This window comes from Bubalus bubalis, chromosome 13 (assembly GCF_019923935.1).
Source record: "Bubalus bubalis isolate 160015118507 breed Murrah chromosome 13, NDDB_SH_1, whole genome shotgun sequence".
Lineage (NCBI taxonomy): Eukaryota > Metazoa > Chordata > Mammalia > Artiodactyla > Bovidae > Bubalus > Bubalus bubalis.
The window spans coordinates 34,798,754-34,822,019 of record NC_059169.1 but is presented as its reverse complement, the minus strand read 5'-3'; the positions used below and the strand labels follow the sequence as shown (position 1 = coordinate 34,822,019).

The window sequence follows — 23,266 nt, the reverse complement described above, 5'->3', positions numbered from 1 at the left end:
CTTCACCTGCCCATGCTTTAATAAGAAGGAAAAGAGTAAAAACCATTACCAACAAGAGGTATGTCACTTGATTAGTCAATCTTCTCTTGGTAATCACAGGCTTAGCTTAAGGCTCTCGTCTCAGCGTAGTCTCAGGGTATTTCCAGGAGGGGTGTGTAGTGAAGGAAGGGGAAGAGCAGGAGAATAAGGACCTCTTGATCAGTTTTTTTCTAATTATAGAAATCATTCTGCTCTCCCAAACCATTCTGATATGTCTCCCATGGGAAGGAAATGTCTATGGTTCAAAAAAAAAAAAACTTTCCTGGTGATTTGGCTCTATATTATCTTCTGACAGATGTGAGACTGGGACTACAAGGAAGTCAGACTTCCAAAGAATTGATGTCTTTGAACTACAGTGCTGGGGAAGACTCTTGAGAGGGACAGCCAGGAGATCAAACCAGTTAGTCCTAAAGGAAATCAACCCTGAAGGACTGATGCTGAAGCTCCAATACTTTGACCGCCGGATGTGAACAGCCAACTCATTGGAAAAGACCCTGATGCTGGAAAAGATTGAAGGGAGAAGGAGAAGAGGGCAACAGAGGAATAAATGGTTGGATGGAATCACCGATTCAATGGACGTGAACTTAGGCAAACTCCAGGAGATGATGATGGACAGGGAGGGCTGGTGTGCTGCAGTCCATGGAGTCATAAAGAGTCGGACACAACTTAGCAACTCAATAACAGCAACAACTTCTTCTGACACTAGAGGAAGACTGGACTGACAAAGCAAAGCTCTAAGAGTGGATTTCAGGCTTTGGTTTAGCAGGGTCAAGGTGCTGGGTAGAGAATGGGAGCACAGGGATGTGTCATTATCCCCTGGAGAACTCGGATTACAGAAAAGTGTGCTCCAGTGTGTTTAGGAGATCCACTTCTAATTCTTTAGAACTGTTCAATTTAGTAGATGAGAATGGGAAAAAAAGGATAAAAATAATACACAGAAAAGAGCAGTAGAGATAACTGGAACTTGCCAGAAGGAGTGAGACTCAGACCAGAAGCTAACTGCTGAGGCATCCATCACACTAGACCCTCTCTATCCTATTGACCTGAGCACTAAGGACTCACCCGTCAGAACACTGGAGAATGGAAGACAAATACGAATCAGATGTTTGTGATAGGTAGTCACAGCTGCCTAAGCAGATCCCCTAGAGACTGCTCAGCCTGTGGTCTTTGGGTGTCTGTCTCTGTTTCAGGTAGCTCTCCTGGAAATTCTTGCATGGCCCTGAAATCTGCTGCTATCCAACTGTGGGCTCTGTGCTGCTGGAGGCCAGAGGAAAGAGTAATAGAAGTGGAGCTGGTCTGCTGAGCAAAGGCTCTCTCTCTCTCTCTCTCTCTCTTTTTTTTTTTTTTTGTGAAGCAGGAGAGTGAGGAGTTGGGGGGAAGGGAGATTTGATTAAAGGAAGAAAAGCTTCTGTGACCAGGGCAACCAGAAGGCCCCCAAAAACCTGTGGGAGTTTTGGGGGAGAGGAATGGAGAAGTCCTGTAGATTTGTTACATCAAGATGTTAATGTTTTTAATCAAGGTTCCTAGGTGACCCATAGGCAATTAACTCATGGTCCAGTTCTCCCATTATTCGTCTTCAGCTGATTCTTCTCTTTGTACAATCTCTTTTCCCAACAAAGACTACTGAATTTGAGAAGTGGTTATGAGCTGCTACATTCAGCATTCATTTGATCCTAGTGCTGAATTTGTTTCTTTCTCTTTTAAAGCTGATTGAAAAAAAGGAGGAAGTTATTTCAATCAAGGATTTATCCTCTTGAGAGAAAAGGGAATCATTTAAATACATGGTGCATGGTACTTCTAAACCCAGGGCATGTAGCCTAATAAAATAATCCTGACCATATAAATGAACCCACATTTCTTTTTTATTTCCAGGTATGCTCAACTAGAACTGATATAGTTGTATAGATCAATGTTCATTCAAGTGATTATAGAATAATGGTTATAAAGGTACTGTTTTAGCAAGTTAACATTTCAAGGGCATAATTACAAATGCCTTAATAATAAAGGCATCTTTAGGATCACATGAATTTAAGAACAAGGCAAACCCACAGTTTATAGTTCACCTTACAGGTTGATAGCAAACCAGCTTTGAACTGAACATAAAAGTTTTAGAGAGAAAAATAGATGGGGAGGTATTTAATAACATGGCATTTAAGCAGAAGACATGTTTTGTAGCTCAACTTGCTGTTTAACTTTATGCTTAAAATATTTCATAGTGTACTCTCCATTCCCATCCAGGACTATTTAAATTTTTACTTGCCAATTAGTTTGTAGGAGATTGGTTCATGAAGAGACAAGGTCAGTGGCATATTATCTATGAGTCACCAGGGCTAGCAAGTTTCATTAATGAAAAGGGGGACTCTGGATATAACCAGCATAAAGCTACTCAAAATTCACAGAAAATAGTACATATTTATTGAACAGGACTGTCAAAAGCACAGACTTTGCCCTCTACACTGGATTTATGATGTCAGGAACTTCCGCTGAATTTCTAAGTGTTAAATTTTCTAAAGGCAAAGATACCTGGGCTCAGTGGAGATGCTTAGAATTAGAAGAAAAAAAAAAACCTCTGTGACTATCGACTGCTCTCTCTCCAGCGTTTCTCAGGCACGTGGTGGCTGACCTACGGGCTTCCAGGTGGATCCCTGGCGATGGCTTGCCTTACGGCTCTTTGGTCTTGCCAACCACAGAGCAAAATGGGAGGGAGGGGTGAAGAATGAATCTTCTTGGTGAGAGGTGTCCTATTTTTCATGACATTGCTCCATGTGTTTTAAATACTTTTTCTAGGAACAGTAATCAATTTGCACACGTGTACGCAGACTGCTTCAACTGTCTTCCCTATTGCTAATAGAGATTTATGAGTTAGCTTTTCTAAGCCCTGGAAAGACGTTGGAGCTACATCTTAGAAACGAACCTGGGAACAGATGAGAACCTTGAAAGCCTTAGCACCTGACTATGTATAATCTATCTCTCTTGTATGCTCTCTTCCTGGATGAAAAAAATTAGTGACGTGTGAACCATTTCTCATTGTTAAATTAGATGCATCAGATTTAAAATTACTTTAACCAATGAAGGAAATTGAATTGGGATACAGAATTGGGTCTGAGGAGAAGTGGGGTCCATGTCAGCAACCAGATTTGGGTCGGTTGTAGCTGATAAAAATTTACCAGATCATGACCATTTCCTCAATAATTCCAAATATATTAATGTTAGGGTGTTTTGGTTGTGCTCTTCAAGTCATCTGACTAATTAGTTTGATCATTCCAAAGACTGAAATCCCAAGTGTCTGAAATTCAGGTGTCTGGAATACGGTCAATGAAATTTATAAAAATAATAAAGTCACTGCCATTTAGTGAAAATATTATTAATCCTCATAATAAAAATGTCCTTTAATCACATTGAAATATATTGCATTTTGGCCTGTAGCCTGTTTTGTTAAGTTTGATATATTTATGTAACATAAATAGAAACTAAATTAATAATTAGTCAATGAAATAGTGCACACCTGGTAATAAATATAATTTTATTTTTCAGAACATTTTTCAGAGTAGTTAAATCAGTACTCTTATTTAGTAGTTTGTCTTTTATTAATGTTGCCATACTTTTTTCCTATTTTTAAACTTTCTCCTGTGTTTGCTCCATTGTGTCCTGTTTTTTGAGACCCCATGGACTGTAGCCCTCCAAGACCTTCTTGTTCTTGTTCATGGGAGTTCCCAGGCAAGAATACTGGAGTGGGTTGCCATTTCCTCCTCCAGATCTTCCCAAACCAGGGATCGAACCCTTGTTTCCTGTGTCTTCTACATTGCAGGTGGTTTCTTTACCTGCTGAGTCATTGGGAAGTCTAACCTTACCTCTGTTCTCACTCTAAATACTGTTTCTTCCAGTATTCGAAAAGTGTGAATATTCTGAAAGTCTCTAGTCCAGGTATCTTCAGATAAAAAATACCATTTTTCCCAGCTGGCATGCTAAAATAGGGGATCTTTCTGACCCAGGGATCAAACCCACATCTCTTTTGTCTCTTATGTTTCCTGCATTGGCAAGCAGATTCTTTATCAGTAGTACCACCTGGGAAGCCCAATATAGTAGCAGTGCTATTTAAAGTTTTTGTGATTTCAGTGATGCACATTTTGCTGTTTATTTCTCTTACTTATCTGCTCAAGAGTAGGGACTATGACATCTGATCTCTTGAGTGTGGTTCATGAAGCTGAGTTGGTACCATTTCCACTTCAGGTCATACCAACTTCAAGCAAGAATGCTAATCTTTCCTGCTGTGCTGCTGCTGCTAAGTCGCTTCAGTCATGTCCGACTCTGTGCAACCCCAAAAACGGCAGCCCACCAGGCTCCCCTGTCCCTGGGATTCTCCAGGCAAGAACACTGGAGTGGGTTGCCATTTCCTTCTCCAATGCATGAAAGTGAAAAGTGAAAGTGAAGTCGCTCAGTCATGTCCGACTCCTAGCGACCCCATGGACTGCAGCCCATCAGGCTCCTCCATCCATGGGATTTGCCAGGCAAGAATACTGGAGTGGGGTGCCATTGACTTCTCTGAGTCTTTCCTAGGTTTCTCAAAGGAAGGACCTCCCTGTGTTCCTCTGGTGTAATAACAAAGAAGCAAAGCAGTATAAACTTGTGCACTGGACATAAACTTTTTTTTAGTGTTTTAACAAGATATATAGACTATGGTTTCTGGTATCAGAAACCATAAACTAGATGTTCATCCTTCTGATGATACATATAGCCTAATATTTGCCACTGAATTATGAAAATGAGGGATTTGATAGTTAATAAAAGAATCTGCCTGCAATGCAGGAGACCCGGGTTCAATCCCTGGGTCGGGAAGATCCCCTGGAGACGGGAATGGCTACTCACATTAGTATTCTTGCCTGGAGAATCCCATGGACAAAGAAGCCTGGTGGGCTACAGTCCATGGGGTCACAAAGAGTTGGACGTGACTCAGCGACTAATACTTTCATTTCACTTTGGGCTTCCTAGGTGGCGCTAGTGGCAAAGAACCAGCCCCCGCCCCCACTCCTCACCCCGCCCCCACTCCTCACCCTGCCCCCCCTCCCCCGCCACACGTACAACAATGCAGTAGATGCAAGAGATGCAGGTTTCATCCCTGGGTCAGGAAGATCCTCTGGAGAAGGACATGGCAACCCACTCTAGTAGTCTTCTCTGGAGAATCCCATGGACAGAGGAGCATTGCAGCTCAGAGTTGGACACGACTTAAGTTACTTAGCATGTATGCATGAAATGACACAGTCTTAATGGACTTGCCCTTTTAATCTTCCCTGTAAGCAGAAAAGAGAGAGGTATCAAATAATATTTTATGTTGCTCATGTACTTTGTGGGTCAGGGATTCAAAAGGGGCTCAGCAGAGACAGCTTGTTTCTGCTTCAGGGTGTCTGAGGTCTCAGCCAGGGAGGGAGATTTGAATACCTGGGCATGAGTCAGACTGCTGGAGGCTACATTCATCTGGAGACTTCTCTGCTTATAGGTCTGGCACCTGGACTGAGATGACTTGAAGGCTTGGCTCCGAGTTTTCTACCAACCAGATCCTAGCACATGGGCTTTTCATGTGACTTGAGCTTACTTGCAGCACGGTGGCCACCAGGAAGCTTCTGCTGTGGTGGCTGTGGGCTTATTCATGTATTTTCCAGCAAAAAGAAAAGATGGAAGGCACATGACCTTCTGTGACAAAGCCCTGGAAGTCACTTCTGCTTATTCTGTTGGTCAATCCTGTCAGAACGTCACCTGAATTCAAGTGGTGAAGAACAGACTTCATACCTTGGTGGTGGTGACAGGGGATGGGAGGGGGATATCAAAGAATTCCAGTCATACTTTATTTATTTTTTAAAATTTTTAAAAAATATTTTTAACACCAAAAACATTTCATATTGGGGTATAGCCGATTAACAATGTTGTGGTAGTTTCAGGTGAATATGTATGGCTGAGTCCTTTTGCTGTCCAGCCATGCTTTAAAACAGCCTGAGGAGGAATGGCTTTCCTCTGACAAAGCTTTGTTCAAGTATTGTGGATAAGGCTCAGATTGGTTACTCCTTGTTTCCCTGTGGACTCTATTTCATGTTCGTGAAGTTCTTTTAACTCAATGTGTGGTAAACACTTCCTTTACAAGAGAAAAGAAAGTGAAGAACTAAATTTTCTTGAGTTCTGACTGATCATATGTGTCATATTTACACCCCTCTCCCCCCCACTAAACTCATGTCAACATTAAATATGCCTAATCTGTTCTGGGAGTAGAAAGGTTCTTCTTAGAACCCTATAGGAGGGTTTTTCTTCACAGTCATTATTTTGGAGAGGGTGTGACTTGACTGACTCAATTTCCTCCAAGACTATGTGTCTCCAACATGTCAAATGTGTCTGACTACCATCCCTAGAGAAAGTCTCTCAGAGTCAACACAGAGTTGATTTGGGTGAATTAGGATCTGGAGGATAGAAAAGAACTCAAACTTAGGTTTCTGTGATAAGTATTGATTAACATAAGAAAAATAGATTTATAAATATCTAAGTAGCTAATGGGGCTTCCCTGATAACTCAGTGGTAAAGAATCTGCCTGCAGTGCAGGAGATGCACGAGGCTCTGGTTTGATCCTTGAGTGGGGAAGATCCCCTGGAGGAGGGCATGGCAACCCACTCCAGTATTCTGGCCTGGAGAATCTCAAGGACAGAGGAGCCTGGAAGGCTATAGTCCATGAGGTCACAAAGCATCCAACACTTTTACGGGAAGATGTGGGACATTCCGAGGAAAGGGATACAGTCTTTGTTCTTAAATAAATTTACCATCCTATGTGAAAGGTAGACAAGCAGATGTACCTTCTCAAATATGTACAGCTGCTTAAAACATGTGTAAAACTCCCCTTGGTGTGTAAACACAGAACTAGGTATAGCCATTCTTACGAGGCAGCTGAGCCAGAAGTCATGAAAGATTGGAGCCAGGTGCTGTTAACAAGGAATGCTCAGTGAGGAAGGTGAATCTCAAGGGGAGGAATCGAGTTCCATGGGGATGAGGTAAAGAAATCACAGTAGGAAGAAGATCCAGAGGTCTCTCAGAAAGGCTGAGGTATTTTGAAAGTCCATCTTCAGAGATGTGTACTTCTTGACCAAATTGAACCTTTGAGTCTAATTCTAACTGCTTGGAAATATTTCCTGGGTAATATATTCCCTTCCACCACCCCACAGCTTATTCCAGCTACCAAGCCATAGATTTCGTCAGAGAAAGGCTCGTTTTTTCACTAGCCTTGGTATATTCTGCAGGATCCAGGATGTACTAGATACATTTTAATGGAATTGGGTTACCTTGAGCAGGCCCAGCCCTTGACATCTCCTGACCAGCTCACACCTTTTTAGGCCTCTATTTCCTGAGTTCCCTAGAAGTGCCCTGGGGATATTCTTAGACCTGTTTTAAAATCTGAAGCCTTTGCATAAAACAATACTGTCTCTTTGAAAGTCTACACAGCTGTTTTTATTGAGCAGTCATATTATGCTGGTTATGCTTTATTATTTTGGAGGCATATCAATCCTTGTTGAATGAGCCCAGGGCCTAAGCCAAACTTTTCAGAAAAAGCAGAAAAATAGAAAGTACAAATGGATATTATTTTTTCCCTGCTGGAAGAAGAAACTGAAAGTCATATCTGCTTTCAAATTATTCATGAGAATTTGTAAAAAACAAACAAACAAACAAAAAAGCCCCATCCAGGGTGTAGAATTATTTTTTCCTCTCCCCACTTAATTCATTTTTGTTTTTAGCATTTTCTTTTCTCATTTCCTATGGAAACAGTTCTAGGTTTCAAGACCTGCTGCTGCTGCTTCTGCAAATGCCTTCCATACATTTCACATCCAAGGGTTTTAGTCATGGTCACGAAGGCAAAGGAAATGAAAATGCACCCATCACACTGGTTCACAGGCAGGACTAGCCCACAGAAGTCCCACTGGTTGGCCAAGGCTGGTTCAAGACTCTTTTTGCCAAGATGTTGCTGCTGCTACTAATCCTTTGGTGGTTCCTTGGAATAAAGCCCAGAAAGGACAAGTTAGTTTGGGCCATGATGGGGTTATCAGAAAAGCCCCAACACCTAAGACTCTAACCCTGACACTTGTGATCCTCACAATGGAGTTAAAACAAAACAGAAAATGATCCTGTTCTTGTAATCTTAGCTCTGCCCAGGTCACCATCTTGCCTGGCTGGTTTTGTTGATGGCAGCGTAATGTGACTCAGATTCTAAGGTGGAACTGTCTCCAGGACCAGGGAGTGGTGGATTATATAACCAACCTGGGGTAGTGTCAGGTTTATCAGAGGCTGATAGCTTACAGCTACTTGCCTTTGCCAGAAACATTCAGGGAGATCTTGTTTTTCTTTGTAAGGCAGAGTAAAAGGGTTCAAAATTCTACAGACTCAAATGAACACATGGTTTATGAAGATTTATTTTCCATGTAGAATCTATGGTTCATTTAAAAACACATTCCTTAATAATCTCTTTTCCAGCTGTGCATCTTTTCTTTGTCAAGGCTGGTGGATGGTGCAGGAAACAATATGTGTAATAAGACCCCTAGAATGCTGAGAATCAGTGGGGAGATAAAGGATCCATGTTTGGTGAATTAACAAGCAAAAAGTGATTCTAAATAATGTAACCTCGACACACACTGGCAAAAGAAGACAAGGTGCCAAATATATAAATAGCAAAAAAAAAAAAAAATTGCATTTTATTAAGTAATAACAAAATCATTTATTTGCAATACAGGGAAACACTTAACAATTTAGTAATCAACAGTTAGGACTGAGATGTTTAGTTCTGTGATTCCCTCTGGAATGGATCTGGGGTTCAGATTATGTCTAAAAGGCAGCAGGTTATTAAAAATGATTTTCATTCTTTATCCCACCTCAACCCACTTATCTGTGTTATTGCTTAAGAGTGTTACAGACAACGGTAAAGTAGGAGAGAGAGGAAAGAATAGCTTATATAGGGGATTTGCCCAGATCTAGTCCCAAAGAGTCCAGAAGATCTTGCATTTATCCAGGTTTTTCGCTAACTCAAAGAACTCTGGGAAGTCTAATCTAGATGCAGGCACAAGTGAAAATCTAAAGTGACCTGGAGTCCTTATTTCTCTACACTTTCCTCTTGGCAAAGGGCCAGAGTCAGTCCTATGCATGTTTTTGAGACTATATGCATGTAGGGAATAATTGAGTTATACATTATAAAAATGATTTTGACCTTAAGGAAAACCTTGTATTATGTTATTATGAAAAATAATGATATATAAGTAGAGAGTATCATGACTTTTTAAAACATTATCACTGCTATTATTTTAATTGATCAAGCCAAACAATTTTTCAAAGTAAAGAAAACATTATCCCCATTTCATGGAGCAATTCATGGAGGCTCTAAAACGATAAATAATTTATGCAAGATAAATTAGAAAGTGAGTAACCCAAAACACTTTCTATTTAAGGACTTTTGTGACTCCTTAAAATGTGTTCCTTAAAACACTACCCATGTTTTTTTATTGACCTTCAGTCACTAAGTTACATCCGACTGTTTGCAACCCTATGGACTGCAGCACATCAGGCTTCTGTGTGCTTCACTGTCTCCAGAGTTTGCTCAAATTCATGTCCATTGAGTTGGTTTTGCCATCCACACATCTCATCCTTTGTTGCCCCCTTCTCCTCCTGCCCTCAATCTTTCCCAGCATCAGGGTGTTTTCCAATGAGTCAACTCTTCTCATCAGGTGGCCAAAGTATTGGAGTTTCAGCTTCAGCCTCAGCATCAGTCCTTCCAATAAATATTCAGGACTGATTTCCTTTAGGATTGACTGGTTTGATCTCCTTGCTGTCCAAGGGACTCTCAAGAGTTTTCCAGGACCACATTTCAAAAGCATCAATTCTTCAGTGCTCAGCCTTCTTTATGGTCCAACTCTCGCACTGTAAATGACTGGGAAAAACCATAGCTTTGACTATATGGACCTGTGTTGGCAAAGTGACGTGTCTGCCTTTTAATATGCTTTGTAGGTTTGTCATAGCTTTTCCTCCATGTTAGGTAGCATAATGGCCCTTCAAAGATTTCCATATCCTGATCCCTGGATCCTGTGAATATGTCGCTTTTCATTGAAAGAGTATTTAGTATTGCAGATGGAATTAGGGTTGCTAATCAGCCGATCTGAAAATAGGGAAATTATCGTGGACTACCTGAGTGGACCCAGTGAAATCACAGAGGTCCTTCAAAGTGGAAGCGGAAGGCAGAAGAGAAGGTCAGAGTGATATAACATGAGAAGGACTTGATCTGCCGCTGATGGCTATGACAATGGAGAAAGAGACATGCACTAGGGGATTCAGATGTCTCTGGAAGCTGGAAACAAGTTATGGAATATGCTTTCTCCTAAAGCCTCCAAAAAGGAATCCTGACACCCTGATTTTAGCCCAACGAGACGTGTATCAGACACCTAACCTACAGAACTGTCAGGACATATATTTAGGCTATTTTTTGTAAATTTTTATTTATTTATTTATTTTGGCCAAAAGGAATGTGGGATCTGAATGCCCTGACCAGGGATTGAACCCAAGCCCCCCTGCATTGGAAGCATAGAGTCTTAACCACTGGACTGCCAGGGAAGCCCCTATTTGTGCTGTTTTAAGCCACTCATCTTGTAGTTATTTGTTACAGCAGCAATAGTATACTAATCCACTAGTGCCATCACATGTTTTATTAAGAAAGCATTTCTAAGACAATGGTATGCTGCTAAAAGTTTAAGAACCAGATCTCCCAGAAAAATAAACAATTAACCTCTTCAGTTCAGTTCAGTCACTGAGTCGTGTCCAACTCTTTGCGACCCCATGAATTGCAGCACACCAGGCCTCACCTGTCCATCACCAACTCCCAGAGTTTACTCAAACTCATGTGCATTGAGTCGGTGATGCCATCCAGCCATCTCATCCTCTGTTATCCCCTTCTCCTCCTGCCCACAATCCTTCCCAGCATCAGGATCTTTTCCAATGAGTCAACTCTTCGCATGAGGTGGCCAAAGTACTGGAGTTTCAGCTTCAGCATCAGTCCTTCCAATGAACACCCAGGACTTATCTCCTTTAGGATGGACTGGTTGGATCTCCTTGCAGTCCAAGGGACTTTCAAGAGTCTTCTCCAACACCACAGTTCAAAAGCATCAATTCTTTGGTGCTCAGCCGTCTTCACAGTCCAACTCTCACATCCATACGTGACCACTGGAAAAACCATAGCCTTGACTAGATGGACCTTTGTTGGCAAAGTAATGTCTCTGGTTTTTAATATGCTATCTAGCTTGGTCATAACTTTCCTTCCAAGGAGTAAGCATCTTTTAATTTCATGGCTGCAATCACCATCTGCAGTGATTTTGGAGCCCCAAAAAATAAAGCCTGACACTGTTTTCACTGTTTCCCCATCTATTTGCCATGAAGTGATGGGACCAGAAGTCATGATCTTAGTTTTCTGAATGTTGAGCTTTAAGCCAACTTTTTAACTCTCCTCTTTCCCTTTCATCAAGAGGCTTTTGAGTTCCTCTTCACTTTCTGCCATAAGAGTGGTGTCATCTGCATATCTGAGGTTACTGATATTTCTCCCAGCAATCTTGATTCCAGTTTGTGCTTCTTCCAGCCCAGCGTTTCTCATGATGTACTCTGCATAGAAGTTAAATAAGCATGGTGACGATATCCAGCCTTGACGTACTCCTTTTCCTATTTGGAACCAGTCTGTTGTTCCATGTCCAGTTCTAACTGTTGCTTCCTGACCTGCATATAGGTTTCTCAAGAGGCAGGTCAGGTGGTGTGGTATTCCCATCTCCTTCAGAATTTTCCACAGTTTATTGTGATCCACACAGTCAAAGGCTTTGGCATAGTCAATAAAGCAGAAATAGATGGTTTTCTGGAACTCTCTTGCTTTATCCATGATCCAGTGGACGTTGGCAATTTGATCTCTGGTTCCTCTGCCTTTTCTAAAACCAGCTTGAACATCTCGAAGTTCATGGTTCATGTATTGCTGAAGCCTGGCTTGGAGCGAGAATTTTGAGCATTACTTTACTAGCATGTGAGATGTGTGCAATTGTGCGGTAGTTTGAGCATTCTTTGGCATTGCCTTTCTTTAGTGCTGTCAATTTCTATGTTGTAAATGTTCCCAGCATGGCTGCACTCAAACTCCCAGTTCTATCTGAGTTGCGAAGAGTAGCCTACAATCTCTCATTAGCTGGTACTGGCCAGCTGCAAGAGGCTACTGAAATAAGTTTAAGAAACTACACACTTAACCTTTTTGGAATTTCACTTTGCACATTCGATTTATTAGAGGTAGCTCTTCAGATAAGAAGTCTGCTTATTTCTACTTAACCCAGCATTCCAAACTTATGTGACAACATTCTTTCTCCAGAATGGTAGACCTTAAGTAGAAACTTGGAAAGTTATTGATGACCTATTAGCCACTAGGTCTGCTGCTGCTGCTGCTAAGTTGCTTCAGTCGTGTCTGACTCTGAGACCCCATAGACGGCAGCCCACCAGGCTCCCCTGTCCCTGGGATTCTCCAGGCAAGAACACTGGAGTGGGTTGCCATTTCCTTCTCCAATGCATGAAAGTGAAAAGTGAAAGTGAAGTCGCTCAGTTGTGTCCGACTCCTAGTGACCCCATGGACTGCAGCCTACCAGGCTCCTCTGCCCATGGGATTTTCCAGGCAAGAGTACTGGAGTGGGGTGCCATTGCCTTCTCCAACTAGATCTACTATCTCCTAACTTAGATTTTTTTAAGCTCTGCCAAAACATTTACCAAATTCATGAATGCATTTTATTTTCCCTTATTATCTATCTCATAATATTTGGGGCATATAAGTCTAGGGGTAATAATGTGGGAGAAACAGAAGTAAGGTATTTGTGGCTAACTCGCATCACTGACTGCCCACTTTGCAGGATTAGGCAAGTAGAAGCAAGCAGCTGATGAAAAAATGATCTCTATTGACATCACAGATTACTGAGTGAGGATCTCTTCTCTTCTACCATGATCAATCCAAGTTGTCAACTGAGTGAGGGTCACCGTGCATCAAAGAGACCAGCTTTTGAGCCCTGGGTGTTAGTGTAATAGGATAAATGACATTTGCCCTGTGACTACTACTTGGTATAATTCCCTCTCCTGGGCTTTTCAGAAGCTTGGGGGAATCTTTTGATAATGATTTAATTTTTCTCCTGAGCTTGTTAACTCTGCTTATTAGCGGCATAGGGGTAGGGGTTGGGGTGCTTTAATCTTGCTAATTAACTGCATTTCTGTCTCTTCCTGTTTAGATAATTTCTCTTGGATGACTCAGTCTCTTTAGGGTAAATGTTCAGTCTTTCGGATTTCTCAACCATCTCCCTGCGCTTCCCCAAGATGGTGTCGTATGTCTCAGGGTCGGGGGCCGGGGGGAGATCCTGTAATCCTGTGGTAGCGGCAAGTGGAGCGTCTATGAATGCAGGTCCTTGTTCTGTGTGCAGATCTGGGGCTCTGTGGTGAGGAAGTTCGTCTGTGCGGCCCCCCTGGGGTCTGCTGACAAGTTCTGGCTCCACGCGGCCTCTGCGGAGGTCATGTTGATATCCACACCTGACGGGGGTGGGCCTGGCCGCTTGCTCGCAGTCTCAAGGCTCCATGCTCTGCTGCCCTCACTTCCAACCCAGACTTCCTCCAGCCTTCTCGACACTTCTGTGTGCTCTATTTGCTGCTTACAGGATCCAGGCATGTCCCATGTTGAAAAATGCCACTTCAGGCTCTCAAGGGACGTCACTCCAATAGCAGCATTGTCATGTGAGTGGCATGTTGGACCAGACACAGAGACAAATCCATCAAATTCAGTCAAATTTGTCATCCTTCCAATTATACCAGAGAAAGTAGATCATTGACTCGTATTCTCAGATCTTCCAAGATATTGGGGGGTGGGGGGAAGGACTAAGGAGTCAGGTTCTGCCATCATTGCCTCAGGCTTCTCTCGTTTTCGCACTCTGCCATGCTCATCAAGTGACTCTGCATTGCACTTTCTTTCCAATTGAAATACATCTTAGGCTACATCTATTTCAATAAGCCTCATGTCTTAGCCTTCCTGGGTACTAGACATATCCTCTCTTTACAAGGGAAGAAACTCTATGCAGTGGGGACTTCCCTGACAGTCCAGTGGTTAAGACTCTGCACTTCCATTGCAGGGGCCTTGGGTTCCATCTCTGGTCAGGGGACTAAGATCCTGCATGCCACATAGCATGGCCAATAAGTAAATCCATAAATAAAATATGCATACCTAGGTGTGGTTTTTTCCCTTTAAGGAATCGTGGAAAAACTAGGAAGTAAGGATTACCTAGGAGGAAAATACACTGACTTAATATCGTGGCTATTCCCTTTGTACCTTCCAATAGAACTGCGCTAATGTAGACATATAGATCCCACTGACATGCATTATGATATCACTTGAGAATTTCAGTAAATCTCAATTGAATTTTATACCTAATTGTGTGCATTCATTTGACGAATCCCTGGGAGCTAAAGTAGTATGATCCTTGTGGACACCAGTATTCATAAGATACTTTTAATAGACTCAGAAGATTAGACTCAGAAGAAAGAATGCTTTAGTTCCCAGATGAAAGGATTCCCCCAACATTCCTCTAGTAATTTGTATTTTGCTCTATTAGCACATATTATACCATGTTGTAATTAGTTGTTTCCATTTCATCTTTCTCCTCTTCCAGCATCTCTCCATATGTATATTAACCACACAGGACTACAAGAGGCAGAATCTTTTGATAATGATGTGTCTGTATCTTTCACATGTGTATCTCAGGTATTTGCCTGAAACACATTAACTACTCAATCTATGAATGGGTCAAGTGGTTTGCTAAGTACACTTTCAGCAAATAGGCAGCAGAGAAAAGAAACTTGTTTCATTATCAGTGTCAGGGCTCTGGTGGAGGCTTGTTACTCAGCACAAACACTAACTCATGAGAAGTAAATCATTGCAGGTTGAAAACTTCACTTGAAAAAATTTTCATCAAGTTTGACAATGTACATTGTGTGAAAATGAAATATCCAACCAATATGGACATGCTGCCACTGCTGCTGCTAAGTTGCTTTAGTCGTGTCTGACTCTGCGACCCCATAGATGGCAGCCCACCAGGCTCCTCAGTCTCTGGGATTCTCCGGGCAAGAATAATGAAGTGGGTTGCCATTTCCTTCTCCAATATGAACATGGGCTCTATAGTAATATTTTTATGACAAAATAAGCATAGTTGGAATAAGCAGAGGGTATCTAGATATTTCCTATCATCATTATTGTTATTGCTGTTGTTATTACTACAGAGTGTACTGCTATTATCTCATTCAGTGGTAAGGAATCCACTGCCAATGCAGGAGATGCAGATTTTATCCCTGGGTTGGGAAGATCTCCTGGAGAAGGAAATGGCAACCCATTCCATAGTCTTGCCTGGGAAATCCCATAGATAGAGGAATCTGTTAGGCTATAATCCTTGAGGCTGAAAAAGAGTCAGACATGTCTAAGTGACTAGATAACAACAACAACAATTTACTGCAAAGGGTACTGCTATTAGCTCCAATCAATAGCTCTTCTTTTTAAAATTTAAGCCATTTTAAATTAAAAATTAATGCCTATTTATTGTAGAAAAATTTGGAAAGCACAGGTAGGTTACAAAAGATAATTTACTGTGAAGATAATCACCATTAATAGTTCAATCTACCTATTTCTTTTAAAAATGACATCAAGTTGTATTTACTGTTTTACATAGTGCTTTTGGTTTGACTTAATATTATTTTGACACCTCTTACATATTTTTCTTTTTCTATTCTAAATGCTAAATCATACTGACTTCAATATATCTTCTTTCAATTTTTATGCAGTATTAGAATGTTTTTTTCCCCCCCTCCTGTAAAGAAAGAATTTGGCTTTATTTAGGAGAGTTTTCTTTCCACTATATTCAAGCAATCTTTGGTGTTTTTAGGGGTTCCTTCATTTTTAAACATGAGAAATGATTTTTATTGGGCTATGCAGTCGGTTAGTGAATTATGCCCTGGGCCTGGCTTTGAGTCATAGGCTCAATCATAATTGTAAGAGAGACCCACATTCTGCCATTAGATTATCTTAATACTGTGGGAACATGTTAGCCAACTCTCATGTCTGTTGTCCTGAATATAAATGTAAACTAATTTGTTGAAATGTGGACAGAGTTCATGCTGGGGCTTCAAGTAAAGAAAGTTTTTACGGGGTAAACATGCTCTTCACAAGTGCAGGTGTTTCAGGAGCGTAGAACAGGTTCTGCTCCATACATGAACCCCAAATGGCCTTCAGCTCATCTGTCCAACAGGTTGTATGAAGTGAAAGTGTTAGTTGTTCAGTTGTGTCCTACTCTTTGTGATCCTATGGATGGTAGACTGCCAAGATCCTCTGTCCATGGGATTCTCCAGGCAAGAAAACTGGAGTGGGTTGCCATGCCCTTCTCCATGGGATCTTCCTGATACAACAATGGACCCGTGTCTCTTACGTCTCTTATGTTGGCAGGCAGTTCTTCATCACTGGGCTTCCCTGATAGCTCAGTTGGTCAAAGAATCCGCCTGTAATGTGGGAGACTTGGGTTCAATCCCTGGGTTGGGAAGATCCCCTGGAAAAGGGAAAGGCTACCTACTCTGGTTATTCTGGCCTGGAGAATTCCATGGACTCTATAGTCCATGGGGTCACAAAGAGTCGAACATAACTGAGTGGCTTTCACTTTATTTACCACTAGCACCTCCTGGGAAGCCCAACAGGTTGCATAGATATAGGTATTTCTCAAAGAGGAAGTACCTGAGTCTCAGACTAAATTGATTTTCCTGGAAGCTAAACTCAGAATTTAAACCAAAATAGAACAACACACAAATAAATCCAAGTACATTGTAATATCATAAGAAAACAGTTGCCATGTGTTTGTAATGTCAGATAAATATCACAAGTTAAGCCAAAGAGGACCATTGTACTTTGTGTTGAAAGAAGCTGTAAGCACATTAGTGAGAAAAACCAAGGTAGGTGGATGAGCATAGGGGAATCTCAGAGCGGGTAACTTAATAAGCACTTGATTGGGGCTGCGGCTAAGTTGCTTCAGTCGTGTCCGACTCTGTGTGACCCCATAGACGGCAGCCCACCAGGCTCCCCCGTCTCTGGGATTCTCCAGGCGAGAACACTGGAGTGGGCTGCCATTTCCCTCTCCAATGCATGAAAGTGAAAAGTGAAAGTGAAGTCGCTCAGTCATGTCCGACTCTTCGAGACCCCACGGACTGCAGCACTTCGAGACCCCATGGACTACCAGGCTCCTCCATCCATGGGATTTTCCAGGCAAGAGTATTGAAGTGGGTGCCATTGCTTTCTCTGCTTTATTGGGGCACTCTATATAAACTTATTAATTATGTACATATTCTTCTCCACATCATGGAGGGTCACGTAGCCTCTATCTGAGAAAATATTCTGATAACATCTTTTGACTTTGTTTGGTTACTATGTGAGCACAAAGATAATACATTTGTGCACACTTTGAAATAACTAATCTAAAATTCATATGAATATATGTCAGAAAAAATTGTCCTCAAATAAACTGGGGAAATTACAAAAATAAAAAAAAAGATAATAACATTGCATTTATAAGAAAGCTGTATAATTAATCTGGCTATCAGAAGTGTCTCTTTTTAGAGTATAATTCTTGCAATTAGAAATAGGGAAATCAATTGACAGTGGGTATATTTGACTATCACTCTCTTGGAGTCAAATCTGTATTCCTTTTGTTAAATTGGGAATTTGCAGTAGCACAATATAATCTTTGTGTAGCATGACAGGTCCCACAATTCAGCATAATTAGAGGTCAAAGATTGGGAATGGGAAGCAAAGTACATAATGACTAGTCACTTAAGAGTGTTTTCTAACTTTTCTACAGAAAATATTAATAAGATGATACAAATTTGGTAAAAAAATATCTTCCATGAATTAGGCTGTACTATAAAACGGTTAACTACATTTGACATTGCGTTTGTGTGTGTGTATGTATGGGAATATGCTAGGTCACCATGCGATGCAATTTGAAATGTCTTCTGAGAATCAGAAGCTATTAATAATAAGGAGTTGGGTCAAATTCTGGGGTTAGTTATTCATGGAAAGTGACATCTGCAAATTCAGTGTCTAATAAAAACATAAGGCAAATAAGTAAATGTTTCCTTTTCTTACATTAATTTTTTTTTGGTATGAGATGAATGTTATTACATTACCTTATTCTAAATGACTACTACAGAGTGGAGAACGAAAATAACATTTTACTTTTTATGTTTATAAAGTGAAGTGATCTAATTTAATTTGCTCGTTTTAAATAAAAGACATTTTAATAGCCTTATAAACTAGGATTCTGTTAATTAATGGAGAGTACTGCAGAAATAGAATACATTTCTGGTTTCTCTGCTGTAGGCAAAGATTTACTAAAACTTTATACAGACAATTCTAAGCAATCATGATTATATGTGTTGAGTGTAGAGGGCATGTGTCAGGCTCACTGATGTTTAAGGTCCTTTGGGCTTTCAAATTCTCTGTGGAGTTATTCCTCAATGAAGTTTAGCATTTTCTAACTTGTTTAAAAGGAAGAATTTTCGAGTTTTTCTTCAACATTGCTGAAACAGAGTATTTGCATTATTTTAAAAATCTTTAAATTATGAATGAATTATTGTCCCATCTGTGCAAGCGAATGCATAAAAATGCACCAGAATATTTGCTGCCTATTAAGCAACTGCATGTGTGTGTGTGTGTGTGTGTGTGTGTGTGTGTGTGTATGTTTTACCCAGAGTTAACTATGTTTCAGCTATGAGAAATTGAAATGTAGACTTTTACTGAGTTTAAACAGCATGTCAAAACTGACCCAAAGTGGTGGGACAATTTCTTAAGGTCTCAGTGTAGACTTTAAGACACACAGAGTTTGGCACACTGGCCCTTGAGAGTGGAGGTGGCCCTGGGGAGAAAACAGCTGGCTTTCAAATGCTTCATTCTTGGCCAACTCAGCCCTCCTCTCTGAATGGTTCCACAGGCTGGAAGCAGACTGTGTTCTAGTGAACATTTAAATCCCATCCAACGACTGTTGCCAACAAGGTCACCAGGAAGGTTTTGGGTGATAGGGACAAGGCCACAGTCTGTAGAAAAAAAAAGAGAGAGAGAAACTAGGGTTATGTTATGATATTAGGAAATTTCACTGATTCTGTCAACAAATAGTGGTTGAATAACTGCAAAGTAGTAGACACTTGTGCTGTATCTTGTAGAGGGTCTAGCCATGCAGTCCAAAATGGAGCTACCAGTCACTGTGACTATTTCAATGAATTGAAATAAATAAAGTTCAGTTCCTCAGTCTCTCTGGCCACTTTCCATGTGCTTGGTAGCCACCTATGGCTAGTAGCTACCATATTGGACAGTGTGAATAAAAACATCTACATCATCACATAGAGTTCTCCTGGGGAGTGCTGGGGAACAGTCAAAGACATGGTTCTATGCTGTTCATGTTAGTAATTCATTTTTAGAGATTATGCAAAAAAATAGCTTCAATACCAAGCAGTGTGAATTAAGAGCCATTTGGGAAGTAAGGACAAGACACTTGAATAAGGTCAGAGGAGGAAAGATCAAATTGCAGAGAGTACTCAGAAGAGAGTTGCAGAAATTGGAGGATTTGATGTTGGAATGAAGAAAGAATATGATTTAGGAGGCAAAGGTAAATTGAAACACTCCCTACATAAACAAACACTGGAGTTCAAGTGCAGAAAAGGATGGCAAGTAGGTTGGGGTAAAGAGAGATGTGAGCAACTGAAGCCATTGGAGTTCTGGCTCTGAAAGGCCTTGTGAGCTAAGAGTTTGGTCTTTTTCCTAGAGGGATGGAGAAACCACTGGAACTTTTGAATGGGAAATGTGATCCAAGTATTATTTCAGGAAGCTATTTTTGGCAGCAATGCGCAGACCGGATCGGGTGGAGAGAGAAGGTGATAAACCACATTAATGCATATTGAAAATAGACCATATGTGCAGCTGTGAGGACCTGGGCTTGAATATCAGCAGTTCACTCTGGACGCATATTACAGTGACTCTTGATTAAAATAAGCTTATTTTGTAACAGTATTCTTATAAACCCAGGTCTGTATGTCCCTAAATGACTCATTGCTGTGTATTTTTCTTTATCCTCACAGTCAGAGGGATGCAGGTTCCTCAAGATTCATAGAGGAACAATAGGAAGGACCAAGGACAAGAAGGTAAGATCAGTGGGAAAAATAAAGGGAATGGAAATAATTCAGACTGAACAGAGAAACAGAATCCAGTAATTATAGAGCAGAAGTGATGAGAGAGATCTAGAGAGCTAAAGGCTCCCTCAATGCTGGGTCCGTTTACACGGCGGTGCAGTGGAGCCGGCTTGTCCTGGCTGTATGTATGGGCTTCTCAGTTTTGCTCTCAGTGAGGTCTCATGATGGGAGTGTTTACACTATGGAAATTGGCAGCTGCTACAAATCACAGCTTCTCCCGCCCCAAGCTGTGCCCATCCAGCTGTGCTGCCGCTGCAACCACAGGATCCACACAGATCAGCTTGATTTGTTCTGTAAAAGACAAGCTGGGAAACCAAAGACACTGTTGTGCCCACACTGTCATGCCAAGCGTGGGGAGACTGGTGCCTCACACCTAGAGTTGATAATTTTCGGTACACGTACGATCTACAGCGGTTTGTATTGTCATGTACCTACGTCTGAAACTAGGTATGAACATGCTCCAAATGTACTTTTATTTTTTCTTTCTTCCTGTGCATGGAGCTGCTCAGGAGTCACCCCAGAGAGTGCGGATTCCCTCTTCCTTGTTTCCTTGGACACATTTTATGTAGCTTGACTAGTGATTTATGGACAGGAAAACCATCTGCGTAGTTTCACTCTTACTAATTGATGTGCATGGCTTGTCTCCCTTTAAGTTTAGAGACTGTACGTTTTTTTCTTTTTAAAGGGGTTAGGCCCCTCGGTAACTGAGTACTTTTCCTACTGCAGCTGTAGTGAGGAGGGCTGTGATGGCTGATGTTTTACTATAACTACTGGCTGCCATGGGTTGAGTACTCATTTATGTTGCTGGTATTATCCTAAGCCCTTCACAAGCATCATCTCATTTCATCCTCACCACCATCCTTTCAGGTAGCTCAAATGGCAAAGAATCTGCCTGCAATGCGGGAGACCTGGGTTCAAAATCTGGGTTGGGAAGATCCCCTGAGAAGGGCATGGCAACCCACTCACTATTCTTACCTGGAGAATTCCATGGATAGAGGAGCATGGCAGGCTACAGTCCATGCAGTCAAAAGGAGTCAGACATGACTGAGCAACTAACACACACACACACGCACACACACACACACACACATACACACACACGCGTGCACACACACACATACACACACACACACACACACACACAAAGTCCCTTACCTAAGAATGAGTTTTGTTCTAAGAGCATATTTGTAAGCCCAACGAAGTTAACCTAGGTACCCAACTAAAACAATTGGCTATATAGTAAGGTACTGTAATAGGTTTGTAATACAGTACCTTTCACACAAATAATACCTTGAAAAGCAAGCACAAAAAAAATAAAGAAAATGATTTTCATCTTATAGTACAGTACCTTGAAAAGTACAGTAGTACCAGCTCCATCACTGGGGCTTGAAATAAAGAGACTCTACTGCTATCCTCTGTGCAGGAGGGTGCAGTAAAGTACACAAAGCCACAGCCACCTGGAGAGGATGCAAGCACATGACAGTGTGCCAGACACGAATGAGCTTACAGGATTGGATATTTGAACACACGTTCGCCTCTTTGAAAGTTCTCAACTTGAAGGTTCATATTGAAGGCGTACGTGTGTTTTGTATTCGCTCAGTTGTGTCTGACTCTTTGCCACCCTTTGGAATGTAGCCCACCAGGTTCCTCTGTCCATGGGATTTTTCAGGCAAGCATACTGGAGTGGGAAGCCATGCTCTCCTCCAGGGGATCTTCCCGACCCAGGGATTGAACCTGTGTCTCCTGGGTCAGCAGATGGAGTCTTCACCACTGAGCCACTGGGGAAACCTTTTGTATGTAGGGGACTTGCTGTATTATGTTCATTTGACAGCTGAAGACACAGGATCAGAGACCTTAAGAAACTTGCCCAAAGTCACATAAGTGTTTGATCTGGGATGTCAGTGCGAATCTCTCAGACCCCAGGCTGACCCTTCCCCACCAAGCTGTTGTGTGGAGGAAAAACTCTTTCTTGGCGGTGATAAGGGCCTCCAGGATCCCTGAATGGGTGAACAGTGACAGCCTGAGGGCTCTGGCAATCAGGAATGAGGCTTTTTTTTAGTGTGTGCTTGGCAGAGTGATTTGCTCTCACCTTTATGGGCTTGTGGGGAGAGTCAGACCCAAGGTTCATCAGGACGCACAAAGGAACCTTGTTCTAGGGATCACACATCCTCTGAAACCTCATAGGTAATGAGTAGATTTGGTGCTTCTAATATAATGCCGGTGAGACATCCTAGATTGAGTTAGAGTCCCCAGAGTGAGAAAATTCTATGATCAAATCTTTCCAAGTCTTGCCTTATTCCAAAGCTCTCATATTTAAAAACAACAATAACAAATGGTTCAGGCGTTTCTGAGATTTGTAAATAGGAAAATAATTATTTCTGATCTATGCCTAGAGTTGTGGGCGAGTAAAAGTGCTTTCTGAATACCTAGAAGGCTACAGAATGGGTGAATGACCAGGGTCAAAAACGCACAAAACAAACGGGCAAAAGGACCCAATTACAATAGCAAATAAGGTTTGCGGAACCGATAGCTTTTCATGAATTGGGTGTATAACGTGGCAAAGCCATCTGCTTGTATACTGTCATGTTTGTGTATATTCACACTTACACACGGACATGCATCTATTATAGTAACTCGGAAAAATACCCACAGGGTATGGAAATTCCAGCCTAGACTTGGGTTTACAGACATGCTTCCTTTGTTCTCAACACCCGTGCACGTGAGAAACTGCAACTCGAGCACAGACTTGGCAGGCAGAACCTGTTCAGTGTTTTCTTCAACGCTCTTCTTTCTCTTCAGTGGTACCTATTTGAGGGGCACTAAGCAGACTCACGCTCGCCTCTCAGTCTTCCAAGGGGGTACTGAAGACTTGTTTGGAGGACATAATATATGCTGCGCTGAAAAAGAG

General features: G+C 41.5%; 1 protein-coding gene across 5 annotated transcripts in view; it reads left to right on the top strand.

Moving 5' to 3' along the window:
* The window catches only part of LOC102408857, a 432,924-nt gene that overhangs the window by 86,867 nt on the left and 322,791 nt on the right, over positions 1–23,266 (top strand). For all 5 annotated transcript variants that reach the window (XM_045162556.1, XM_044927173.2, XM_044927171.2 and 2 more), the window contains exon 3: positions 20,248–20,310. In XM_045162556.1, coding sequence (XP_045018491.1) covers positions 20,248–20,310 — 63 coding nt within the window. The remainder of the gene's footprint in view (positions 1–20,247; positions 20,311–23,266) is intronic.